The 11974-nt window shown below is 47.2% G+C and overlaps 1 protein-coding gene across 3 annotated transcripts in view; it reads left to right on the top strand.

Annotated features, from left to right (window-relative positions):
• LOC107138890 (histone RNA hairpin-binding protein) overlaps positions 1 to 8906 on the top strand; it is a 15330-nt gene extending 6424 nt beyond the window's left edge. For all 3 annotated transcript variants that reach the window (XM_048784031.1, XM_048784030.1, XM_048784029.1), the window contains exons 3-9: positions 125 to 241; positions 2833 to 2937; positions 3874 to 3933; positions 4189 to 4326; positions 4891 to 5040; positions 5776 to 5857; positions 7996 to 8906. In XM_048784031.1, the coding sequence (XP_048639988.1) occupies positions 125 to 241; positions 2833 to 2937; positions 3874 to 3933; positions 4189 to 4326; positions 4891 to 5040; positions 5776 to 5857; positions 7996 to 8112 (769 nt within the window). In that variant the 3' untranslated portion in view covers positions 8113 to 8906. The remainder of the gene's footprint in view (positions 1 to 124; positions 242 to 2832; positions 2938 to 3873; positions 3934 to 4188; positions 4327 to 4890; positions 5041 to 5775; positions 5858 to 7995) is intronic.
• Positions 8907 to 11974: the final 3068 nt, after the last annotated feature.

The raw sequence follows: 11974 nt of genomic DNA, 5'->3' as shown, positions 1-11974 counted from the left end.
CGCTAGGTGAGTGGGCCCGTGGTGCGGTCTCGGGCCTGGCCGTGTGCGGCGCGGCGCGTCCCGGGCCTGGCTGGGTGTAGGCTGGGTCCCCGCCGCTGACCGCGATCTCTCTCTGTCTCCGTAGCCCGTCGTCCCCTAAGAGATGGAGCCTCGGGCGGAAGCGCAGAGCGGACGGGAGGCGCAGGAAGCCCGAGGACGCGGAGGAGGACCAGCACCCGGCTGATGACCGCAGACCCGCGAGGTGGGCCCCGCAGAGTGCATGCGACGTGTTGCGGGGGCTGGTCTGTGTGCCCCGTTACGCGGCGCCAGGTTAGGCAGGTGGGCGCTGGGTCCCTTGTCTCTGCTCCAGGCCCGGGAAGCATCCTCTCTGACAGGTGGCTGCAGAACCGTTTTCAGCCCGAGTTGATCACTTCCTGAACCTCTGGTAAACCCTGAGACGATGCTGGGAGCTACTTGAGGATATTTCTTTAAAAATGATCTAGTAACATAGCTTTTCAGTTGTGTTTTACTTTGAGCAGATTTTGCTAAGGTGTGTTACACCGGAGTAATAGAGGTGTTACGTAAAAGCCAGGATGAAAACCAAAGCTCCAGGTAGCTCATCTTTTCCACGCTGGTGCACCCAGGAGTCTTGCCATTTGATGGCCTGTTCGGTGTCTGCTTGGCCCAGCATTTTCTAGGTTAGGCACTTCTGGGAAGGTCAAGATGTGCACTAAGCAATGTCTCTTAGGACTTGGACAGCAAGTGGAACAGGATAGTCCAGAGGGACCAGGAGTACCCGAGGAGAATGGGCTGCTCAGGGAGAACTTCTTGAGGGACTCTTTGGTGACTGGGATGAAATGGGAAGTGATCCCTGTACCACATTTTATTCCTAGGCTTTCAGGTGGGCTTGAGTGGCCTGAGAGCTGACTAGAGGACAAGGACAAGGCTGCTACTGAGCTGTATGAAAGGAGATGGGGGTAGCAAGGTGGTGGGGAACACTTGTTTAGTGTGGGCCCTTGAAGGCAGGACCTGGAGGACTTGTTGATGGTTTGGGGGCTAGAGGAAAGAGGAGTCAGGGTGACTTGAGCCTTCAGGCCTGAGTACCTGTGTTGACTGTGGAGTCTTTTGCCCAGGATGAGCAGATCTCCTGTAGGGAGGGACTCGGGGATTAGGCTAGAGGAGGCAGTGTGAGTCACCAGTACATATAGATAATGTTTAAAGACTTGGAAGAGGGGTGTGAGTAGGAGCCCTAACTAGTTCTAGGCTAGGTAGAAACGGGAGGCAACAAAGCCTTACTGAGATCAAGCTCTAAACCTTTCCCAGTTAAATCCTTACAATGTCTAGAATGCCTGATACCTGGACTCAAACCCTCAAGCAGATAGGTCAGCTGCACAGCCTCATTCCACCAACATAAAAGGAATGCTTCTGTCCCTGGGCCTTTGCACTTGCTGTGTGTGCACTAGCTGTATCTCCATGCTAGTCATGTTGGGGTAGGCAAGAAGTGGTCCCTTTGGGAAGAGGTTAGTTCAGTGTATAAAATAGGCTTCGTTGTTTTCAGATGGGGTAAATTGGGCATCCAATCTGCCTTGTCAAAAATGTGCTTTAGGGGCTGGGATTGTGGCTCAGTGGTAGAGCGCTTGCCTAGCACGGGCGGGACCCGGGTTCGATCTTCAGCACCACATAAAAATAAAGGCATGGTGTTGTGTCTATCTATACCTAAATAAATAAATAAATATATTTTTAAAATGCGCTGTAACATCACAAAAGGTTCCAAAATATGAGAGGTGGCATAAGATCGCTTGTGCATACTCTTTAAGCTATCCTTGTGGGGGATCTGGAGACCCAGACCTGGACCTCTTGCTATACCACTTGAGGGTTTGCAGCCTATGGACAAGTCTCCCTATGCTTTACTCTGTATTTACAATACAGCTATTGAATCAGATTAAATTGTACTTTATTACCTGATTTGATTTCAGGCTTTCCTGACCATTTTTAAAATTTAACTTAAGGTTCTCATGGGTGACTATGAGGGAAGAAAGTTACATAATTGTTGTGGAAGAATTGTTGTTGTAGTTATGTTTTCCAAAACATGCCATTTGATTTGTGACTATAACACCTGAGGTTGTTTATTTGTTGAAATTAGTGTCTAGTCTAGTTTTGATGTACCAACAGTAGCGAATAGAAAGTTGGAGAGGAAAAAATAAAAGAAATTTATATCTAATATAAATAACAGACATGATGAAGGTTCTGGCTGCCAGAAGTTTTAGCATCAAGCCTTGATAGAACTGAGCTCTTGGGTTAGGTTTGACTCAACTGTAAGTGTGCACTATTACTGCCCTAGTGCAGCAAACGCGCCAAACAGTACACTTTACATCCACAATGTAGTTGTGTGTATAATGGGTTCTGAATCATGTGTGCCTGAAAGAAAAAAAGTAGCCACTCCACTTGATTCTTATGTGTGCCAGACACTACATAGCAGTAAGCATGTTATCTGAAATCTTTTTTATAAAACCATGACATAATGGTTTCTTGTTTTGTAGCTTTAAGAACAAACTACAGTAGGTGCCCTTCTCAGTACTCCCAGTGCCTTGTTAATTTTTCCTCTTCCCTCAGTGACATGCCTCATTGTTTAGCCAGTGTTGGCTTAAGGTGGGTGGGCAGAAATCATCTAATGGAGCCCAGAAAGGCTTTAAGAGAATCGCCCAAACTCAGTGACCTAGTCAGTTACAGAGTAGAGATGCTTTCACATCTGATTCAGCCCATTCTGCCAGATGGCCTCTGAGTGTTTCCTGACAGTGTGAAAGGGAACTGGAAGTGCTCCTGAGGTCAGATGGCCTTTTTGTTTTGTTGCAGTTTCACCACTCCTGAAGGCCCCAAGCCCCGTTCTCGGTGTTCAGACTGGGCCAATGCCGTTGAAGAAGATGAAATGAGGACCAGAGTTAACAAAGAAATTGCAAGGTACACATTTTGGACCACATTAAAATGTTTTTGTGGCTTTTGAATCTTAACACTCAAGGTGTGCCTTGGAGCAGTGGTTCTCAAAATTTGGTTCCCAGGGTGAGGCTGTGACTCAGTGGTAGAGCATTTGCCTGGCATGTGTGAGGCCCTGGGTTTGATTCTCAGAACCACATATAAATAAATAAAATAAAGTTCTATCAACAACTTTATCAGCATCTCCTGGGAGCCTACTTTCCAGGGCCTTAGTGGTGACCCTTCCAAGCTGTGGGTGGTGTGACGAGGCAAGTGCTCCACCACTGAGTTGCACACTCAGCCCAGCTCTACAGCCACTGACTCTATCACCACCGTGCGCCACTCAGGTGAGGAGTTGTTCTCGATGGTGGCCTGGCTTGGTCTTCATGCAAGATGGTGCCCTTCCTTGCCTCATTGCATCCAGACGATAAATCCCTGGGTCACATCGTGGGCGTTTCTAGTCCCTCCTCTCCTTTTTCCCCTCACCATCCAACCCCAGCCCGGCTGGCTGAGTTGGTGTGGTTTGGTGCAGTATGTTGGATCAAGCAGGGGACAAGTCGGTGGGAGCAGATCTGTTAGCTGCCTCTGATGAGGATGCGTCTTGGGATTGGCTGCCTGTCCTCATCTAGCTGATGACGCTGTGGAGGGTTTTCTTTTGGCCTAGAGACCATTTGTGTGATGTAGGGTGGTGTGCCTGAGAGCGTTAGGACAGTTTTTTTAGACCTGGTTGCTCTAAACTATGATCTTGGCAGATAACCTTTGTTTTATAAAATGATGTAACTGAGGTTAGTTTTGTGTTTAAAAACAACAACAATATGCTGAGCTTCCAGGGAGAAGGCTGCATTCCTGGTGGCTGTCAACTCTAGAAGCATTGCTAGTTTTTAGACCTTTAAAGAAGGTCTTTTTTTTTCCCCCCCCTCTCAGATATAAAAGAAAACTCCTCATAAATGACTTTGGAAGAGAGCGGAAATCATCATCAGGAAGGTACATGCTGTGTAAACATTTCTTTGTAATTGAATTGCAGATTGTCCTGATAGCACTTATTGATTAGCCGGTTCCTTACTGATTTGAAATAGTTTCTGTTGTGTACTAAATCCCCAAATGTACAAAGGTTCTGGGCTGTTCTGGGATTAATATGGTTTGGAACCCAGAGGATGATGATGTTCTAGCACTTTCTTGGCATAGCTTACATGGTGATTTTTTTATGCCAGGCTTGTTCTTAATCTTCCATGTTTTCAGTTCTGATTCAAAAGAGTCAGCGTCTACAGTGCCAGCTGATGTGGAGACAGATGAAAGTGTCCTGATGCGAAGACAGAAGCAGATCAACTATGGAAAGAACACTATTGCCTACGATCGCTATATTAAAGAGGTCCCCAGGTAGTCTTGTCTCCTTGGCACTTCCTAAATCAGCCCCACCATGCCTTGCTGAGAATTGTCTGTCATTGACTCACAGGAGCTTGTGTGTAAATCAAGGAGAATAGATTGGTATCTGAAAAGCACCCAAAATAATAATAATGTCAGGTGGTATGCTCATGAGTCCTAGTAGTCTTGCAGATACAGTCATTAAAACGTACAGCGGGGGTGGGAGTTTGCCACCGATCCTGAAGATGTAACCAGAGGAAATTGCCTGCCACTCAACCCTGCTCTCTCTCAGGCAGCATGTCCTTGCCTCTCTCTCCAGGCAGACACAAATGGATACAGGAAAGCCTTTTGAATTTTCATGAAGTATTTGGTAACATTAAGATTAACATTTACTTTTCTGGAATAGATTGCAAATAAGTAGTAAAATTCAAAGAAATTGTGCTTTTTTTATATGGCTGGCTCATTTTGTAGACTCACCTGATCTGTACTTTGTCAGATAGTGCTGATCTCAGAGCCTGGCTAACCTAGTTATTGAGAAATGTGAGAGGCTTGTGTTGAGGTAACCTTACTCCCCTGCAGACACCTTCGACAACCTGGCATTCACCCCAAGACCCCCAACAAATTTAAGAAGTATAGTCGGCGTTCATGGGACCAGCAGATCAAGCTCTGGAAGGTGGCTCTGCACTTCTGGGATCCTCCAGCTGAAGAAGGCTGTGATTTGCAAGAAATGTATGTCTTTGTTGTGTTCTAGTTCCGTTTCTCTGGCACAGTGACTGATGACAGGTGTTCTAGAAGTTCTCAGAACAGAGTGATTCGCTCTCAGGGCTTGGCTTGGTGTCCCCTAGTCATGGGATTGTGGGGAGAATTTCAGGGAGGATTTTGCCTACTGGGTTGGATTTACCTTCTGGAGTTGGAAGAGAGTGTTCAGTAAATCTAGGACTCTGGTGGTTTTTTTTCTATTCCCTTAAAAGATGAACATCCTCAGAGTTGTTTGATTCAGGCTGGGGATATAGCTCAGCAATTGAGCACTGGCCTAACATACATGGCCCTGGGTTCGATCTACAGTAATAACAACAAAAAAATCATTTATGAAGAGTTTTTAAAAAATATTTTTATTAGTTATTGTTGGACCTTTATATATGTGTGGTGCAGAGAATCAAACCCAGTGCCTCACACATGCTAAGCAAGCACTCTACCACTAAGCCCCAGCCCATGCTAAGCCCCATTTCCTTATTTTAATTAAGGAAAGTTTTTATCTTCACAAGTTGTGTTTTGTTGTTGCTGTGTAGGTACTAGGTGTTGAACCCAGGAGCACTCGACCACCAAGCCACATCCTGAGTCCCACCTCTCTTTTTTATTTTTAAATTTCAAGGCAGGGTTTCCCAGGTAGCTAGGATTACAAGCATGTGCCAACGCCCCCGTCCTGTCCTGACTCTCAAAGCCTTGTTGGATTTCATTTCATAGACACCCTGTGGACCTTGGGGAAATGGAAACTGAATCCACAGAAAGCAGCTCTGAGTCTCAGACGAGCTCACAGGATAACTTTGTAAGTACTTTCTTTAGTTAGATCTTTCTGCCTGGATGTTTCAGATCATAAGATTGAATTCTGAGAGAGTGACCTAAAGGCTTTTGAAGAGTCCCACCATTTCCATTTATAGTATATGGCCTTTGCCCTCTGAATCTAGCATCTGTGTGAGCATTGTCACAAGTGTTGTAAGTGATGTCCGGCTTGTGCTGGGGAACTACTGGCATAAAAATCAATGCTGAATGTTACTAGATGAGAGATTGCTTTGTCTCTGGGGTTTTGGTTTTGTGTTTTTGTTTTTTATGGTACCAAGTGTTGAGAGCCTACAAGTGCCTCGTGGCGGCTCGGTTATTTTATGCCCAGCCAGACTGCGGCAACCAAAGATTGAACTCAGGGGCACTGGACCACTGAGCCACATCCCCAGCCCAATTTTGTATTTTATTTAGAGACAGGGTCTCCCTGAGTTGCTTAGTGCCTCACCATTGCTGAGGCTGGCTTTGAACTCATGGTCTCCTGCCTCAGCCTCCCAAGCTGCTGGGATTATAGGCATGCACCACTGTGTCTGGCTGCTACTTAGGTATTTAAAGTTAGGTTTTCTAGGGGGAAACCCTTTAAAGATAGTGTACAGGTTGCCTCATCTCCAGTTCTGTGGATAATGAAGTGGAATTTTTTTTTTTTTTTTTTTTTTGTGTGTGTGTGGTTCTGAGTTTCAAACCCAGTGCCTTACACATGCTAGGCGAGTCTCTACCTCTGAACCACAACCCCAGCCCTGGGTCTTTTTCAGACTTTCCTGCATAAGTACAATGTACAATGAAAAGATTCATGTATTATTCTTGTAAAGGAGACTACCCAATGTTTTCAAATGGAAATATTCAGAGTCTTTAGTTAAAAAAAAAAAACAGGTAAAGGTTCAAACATACATACTTGAGCAATTGGTGCTTTTGGGTTCCTGTACCATATTTGAACATATAAACCAAGGTCCAGAGTTGCCTTTTACTGTCTGCCTTCCTATGTCGCCCGTTTGTACACCACTCAGTCTGCTTGTGATTAGTAGGCGACACAGATGTTCAGTAGAGGAACAGCAAAATGTTTGCTTAAGGCGTATACCTTGTTAGACTTTGTCCACTTGCAAAATCCTAAAAATATTTTAAGATTTCTTTTGGCTTATAATTTCACAGGTATCAATCCATGTTAACCTGGCTTTGTTGCTTTGGGCCTAAGGAAAGGCAGAACATGGTGGAAAGACTTGGTAGAGGAAAACTGCTTAGCTCATGCCTCCAGGAAAGCAGGAAGTAGGGGGATGGGAAGAGGAAGGGCCCTGGAACCAGATACACCCTTCCAGGGGCATGTCCCCACGCGATCTACTTCCTCCAGTCAGGTGCCACCTCCCAACAGTGCCATCAAATTAAGAGCTGTCAGTGGGCTGATCTGTTGATGATATTAGAGCCTCATAATCCCACCTTTGAATATTGCTGCATTGGAGAAAAACCTACAACCTATGGACCTAACCCTAACCCTGTCTCAGATCATGGTGGTTTTTTTTTTTTTTTTAACTGGATTGAACCCTGGGATGCCTTGCCACTGAACCACATCCCCACTCCTTTTTATTTTTAAGATAGGATCTCAGGGCTGGGGATGTGGCTCAAGCAGTAGTGCGCTTGCCTGGCATGCGTGCGGCCTGGGTTCGATCCTCAGCACCACATACAAACAAAGATGTTGTGTCTGCCGAAAACTAAAAAAAATAAATAAATATTAAAATTAAAAAAAAAAAAAAAGATAGGATCTCACTAAGTTGTTGAGGCTGACCTTGAACTTGAAATCGTCCCATTTTGGCCTTCCAGGATGCTGGGATTAAGGCTTGTGCCACCATGCCCAGCTTAACTTTCCCTTTTCAGTTAAATTTTTGAAGAAAAAGTTTAATTGAAAGGTCATACCCTCACAGGTCAGCTAGGTGATGTTTTGTGTCACAGCAGCTCCTGTTAGGTGAGGCAGCCATGGCTCAGAGGTGTGAGGTGTTCCTTGGGGCAGGGGTGGGTGGATAGTTAGTGGGCAGGAATTTGAAGCTTCCAACTAAAATAAGGTTTATTGTTGTGCATTGGAATCGCTCAGCAAGCCTGCCTCTCTGAGGGACAGATGTGACCTGTGCTTGTGTCTTTTAGGATGCGTATTCTGGCACACCCACCAAGGTCAGACACGTGGACTGCCAAGTGGAAGACGAATTTGATTTGGAAGCTTGCTTAACTGAGCCCTTGAAAGACTTCTCTGCTATGAGTTGACTGCCACCTGGTGGCCACTGGGAGAAGCAGGTGCCATCTCTGGCCAGCCAGAGGTCCGCCAAACATGTAGGCCTGTGATGTGCACTGGTAGCTGGGTGGTGTCTGTCAGTAGTTCATGGTCTTAGGATGAGTTGTTGTTCTTGCCTTACTTTCTTAGAAACATTAATTTTGTGTATAGTGAGTGTTTTGCATGTTTTAACTTGTAAATGGTGCTGAATCCAAGGAATATTGATTGCAAAGCAGTCTTGAGCAAACTTGGGTGCATGGTGTTTCCACTCTCAAGTTGGAAAGGCCAGTGCAAGTGAACTAGTTTCCCACAGCCTCCTTAGACTTTTAGTTGCCGCTTGTCAGGTGGGCTGGTTGTAAACTTTACCATGTGTTCATAGGACCAATATAGGGTGGTTTTCTTTGCAGGTACTTGACAAAGTATATTCAGTGTGAGACATATGATTTTGTGGAAATGTGTTTTCTGGCCTTTTATCAATAAGTCCAAGTATTTTTTTTCCCTCCCATACAGAGCTCTGAACAAAGATGTTAAATTAATGGGTTTTATGTAAGTTAAAGTCTTTGATTGGGTACTTGTAAATAGCACTAGGTAGGTCTTAACTGATGAGACAGTTAAGGCAACAGAGCGACTTAGAATGTTTTTTACAATCAGTTAATTGACAGTGTAAAATTACTGTAAATGATAATGTGTACAGATATTCAATTGTAAACTTGTTAAACTGTTGTTTTCATTGCTTTTGTATGGAATGACGTTGCAAAAATAAAAAGGAAAAAACTCTTTTAACGGATCTATGACGTTGCCGGATGGGCTCACTGCCTTGATGAACTTTGTGTAGGGGATCAGAGTGAGCCTCTTGGCATCCCTGAGGTTCTGCTGAGTTGCACAGAGAGAGCAGTCCAGGTTCTAAGAGAACTGAGCCCAGTGCCAATGAGAGTGCTGGCCCGAGTCCCTGCCTAACCCACTGGTGAGGGGCCTTGATAGTCCTGGCTCTGGCATGGGAGCCTGCCCTGACGGGGAGGAAGCTACAAAGGCTTCATTCAGGGTTCAGGTTAGGGGATAAAAATATGGGGGTGGTGGTGCTTGTGAGGATGCATTTGAGTGACTTGTCACCCCTTGGGGAGCAGCAAGTGTGGAGCCCTGAGGTGGGAGCGAAGTGTAGACTGCAGTAAAGTTCCAAATGGAGAGCATGGGAGGGCAGACTGCCATCTCAGATGGTGGAATCAAACACCAACCTCCACCTGCTCCTGATACAAGCTCTCCAGGCTGCTTGCTGACCACTTCCTGGCTTCTGCTGCCCATGTGAGAACGTGGGCATTGATAAGCTAAAGGACTGTTGAACACACAGTGTGGGCTTCCACCTCTCCTGATGGCAAAGAAGGTGAAGTTAAGTAAGTGGCTTCCAAGCAAACATCAGGTGCAGAGAGCGGCCAGAGGTGGCTGTGCTGATGCTGAGGGCAGGGTGGCTGACTGCTTGAGAGTCTCAGAGACATGGGGCTGGTGAGCTCATGAGCTAGTCCTGCAGAAGCCTAGGACCCAGAGGCTTCATCTGGAAGGGGGATGGATGTAGCCTTGAATGCCAATAAGATTCACAGGTCTCAAAGCTTCTGGAAGAGGTAGAGGACTGGAAGGGAAGGCAGTGGGAAATGGGAAAAGACCTTAGGACCCTCCAGATCCTCTGGCAGGAAGCCGCCTGAGAAAACCCCAGCTGCATTCACAAATATCCCTTGATGGGAAAGAAGGTGCTTCTGACAGTGGGCCCAGGATCCAGAGGGCAGAGCCAGGAGCCTGGAGGATTGCCCTGTGCTAAGCCTAGCCGGGCGATTGCTTGTGTGCCCTGCTGGCTGGATTGTGCAATTGCCATGGACTGGGGACCCCAGAGCATATGTCCCCCTCTGTGTTGTGTGTGTGGTGGGGCAGGAAGAGGTACTCATCCTGGGGTGCTGTACTTAGAAGCATATCCAGGAGCCTTGCCACACTGAGCAGCTTCCAATACCATGCCCTGCACTGGGATGTTGCTGTGATCAAGTGGAACTCTGAGGCCTGGGTGGAGTTGGTGTGTATATCCTCCATTTTGGAGGAATTTAGTTGATTTGTGGCTGGGGTGGGCTGTGGTGGTCTCAGCCCAGGGCAAGGCAGCTGGGGTGATGAGGAGGCCAGAGTGGGGGAGGGCAGCTCGGGCTTTGTTGAGGGGTTGGGCACCTGGGAGCCCTGGTGCACAGGGGAGAGTCCCCAGCTCCTAGCTTTTGCTGCACATTTAAATTCTTGGAAGGCTGTTGAGCACCAAGGAAATCAATCTTGAGCCTCAGCCCTTGCTTTACTGTGTGAACATATCTAGTATTTTCAGTATGAGTGTTACAAATAACCAACAGGCGAAGATCAAGTCGTCTTTATTCTTGACTCTTGTACATCGAACCAAGGAGTGTCGGAATTAAATTAAGTGAGTTCAGCATGATTAATTCTTCACATCCCAGGCTGATTGCTATCTCATCCCATTCACCAGTCATCTTCCCGTCTCTGTGTGTAGACGGGGTCAGCTTATCAGGGCTGTCATCCCATGTCCCCTGACTTGCTTTCTCCTTATGTATTGTGCAGCTGTTCATTTCTGGCTGCTGTCAGGATCCTGTCTCAGCAATTCTGCCACCAGGTTGCTGACTCCTCCCTCCCTTTGGTAGGAAGATGTCCATCAAGTCTCCGAGGTGAGTCACTTGTCTGAGTTAGCCACCCGGGGCCTTCTGAACCCTGGTGGACAGCTCTTCTGATGAGCTGATGGGTTTTAGGATCTTTGGTTCCCCAGCACGGGCAATTTGGAAGGTCTGCTGGGCTGGGTGCATCAAGTGCTGTGCAGACTGGTACTTGGCCTGTTGGCTTTGAACCTGGCTTGGCAGATAAACATGATTTTATGTTTAAGAATTTGAAGCTGAGTGCACACACATAATCTCAGTGGCTCTGGAGGCTGAGGCAGGAGGATTGCAAGCCAAACTCAGCAATTTAACTTAGTGAGGCTCTAAGCAACTCAGCAAGACCATCTCTAAATAAAATATAAAAAAGGACTGGGGATGTAACTCAGTGGTTAAGTGCCCCTGGGTTTTATCCCTAGTTCCAAAAAAGTAAAAATAGGTAAATAAAATTATAGCTCAGTGGTAGAGCAGCCCTGGGTTCAATCCCTAGTAAAGTCAAGTCCCACTCAGGGACTAAGGAGCAGGGTCCTGTGCCTACAGGCAGTGTGAGTGCCCAAAGGAACCCCAGAAGACAGAAGTAGACTGCCCAGCCATTAGAAGGACAGCAGCCTCGGTAGAGCAACAGGCAGCAGAGGGCAACTCAAGGAGACAACAGGATGGAGGTGGCTGCTAGAAGTGAATTAGCAGAGGAATGAACAGAAAGACGGGGCTGTGGGTGTGGCTGAGCGGTGGAGCACCTGCCCAGCAAGTGCAAGGCCCTGGGTTCCCCCTGCTGGGGGGGGGTGGGGGGTGGGAAAGGGAGAAAAGCAGGGTGGAGCAGGGCGGGGGAAAGAGGCATGCACTAGAAAGAGCTGCCCAGTGGCAGGCCATGGGATGTCCACACAGATGGTTCTGAGGAAACCACTCAAGTGGCCCTGCAGCTGCCAACCGAGCCCAGCAAGGCCGCAGGCACTAGAGCAATGGCTCTGCACACCAGCAGGAGCCTGTGCATGTGGAAACAAGTTGACTTTTGCTCTGCTTTCCAGGCCGGAGTCCTCGGCCACATCCCACAAAGCACCTGTGGGATCCGATGCTTGTGGCTGCACAGCGCCTGGGCTGGGTGCCACTCAGCGCACAGCGCCTGCCTGTGCCGCAGCCAACCTGCACAGCCCCCCGAGGGCGTGGGCTGTGCTCCAGA

Source organism: Marmota marmota, unplaced genomic scaffold (assembly GCF_001458135.2).
Source record: "Marmota marmota marmota unplaced genomic scaffold, marMar, whole genome shotgun sequence".
Taxonomy (NCBI): Eukaryota; Metazoa; Chordata; class Mammalia; order Rodentia; family Sciuridae; genus Marmota; species Marmota marmota.
Note: the sequence above shows the minus strand (reverse complement) of the source record. Positions and strands in the feature narration are given on the sequence as shown.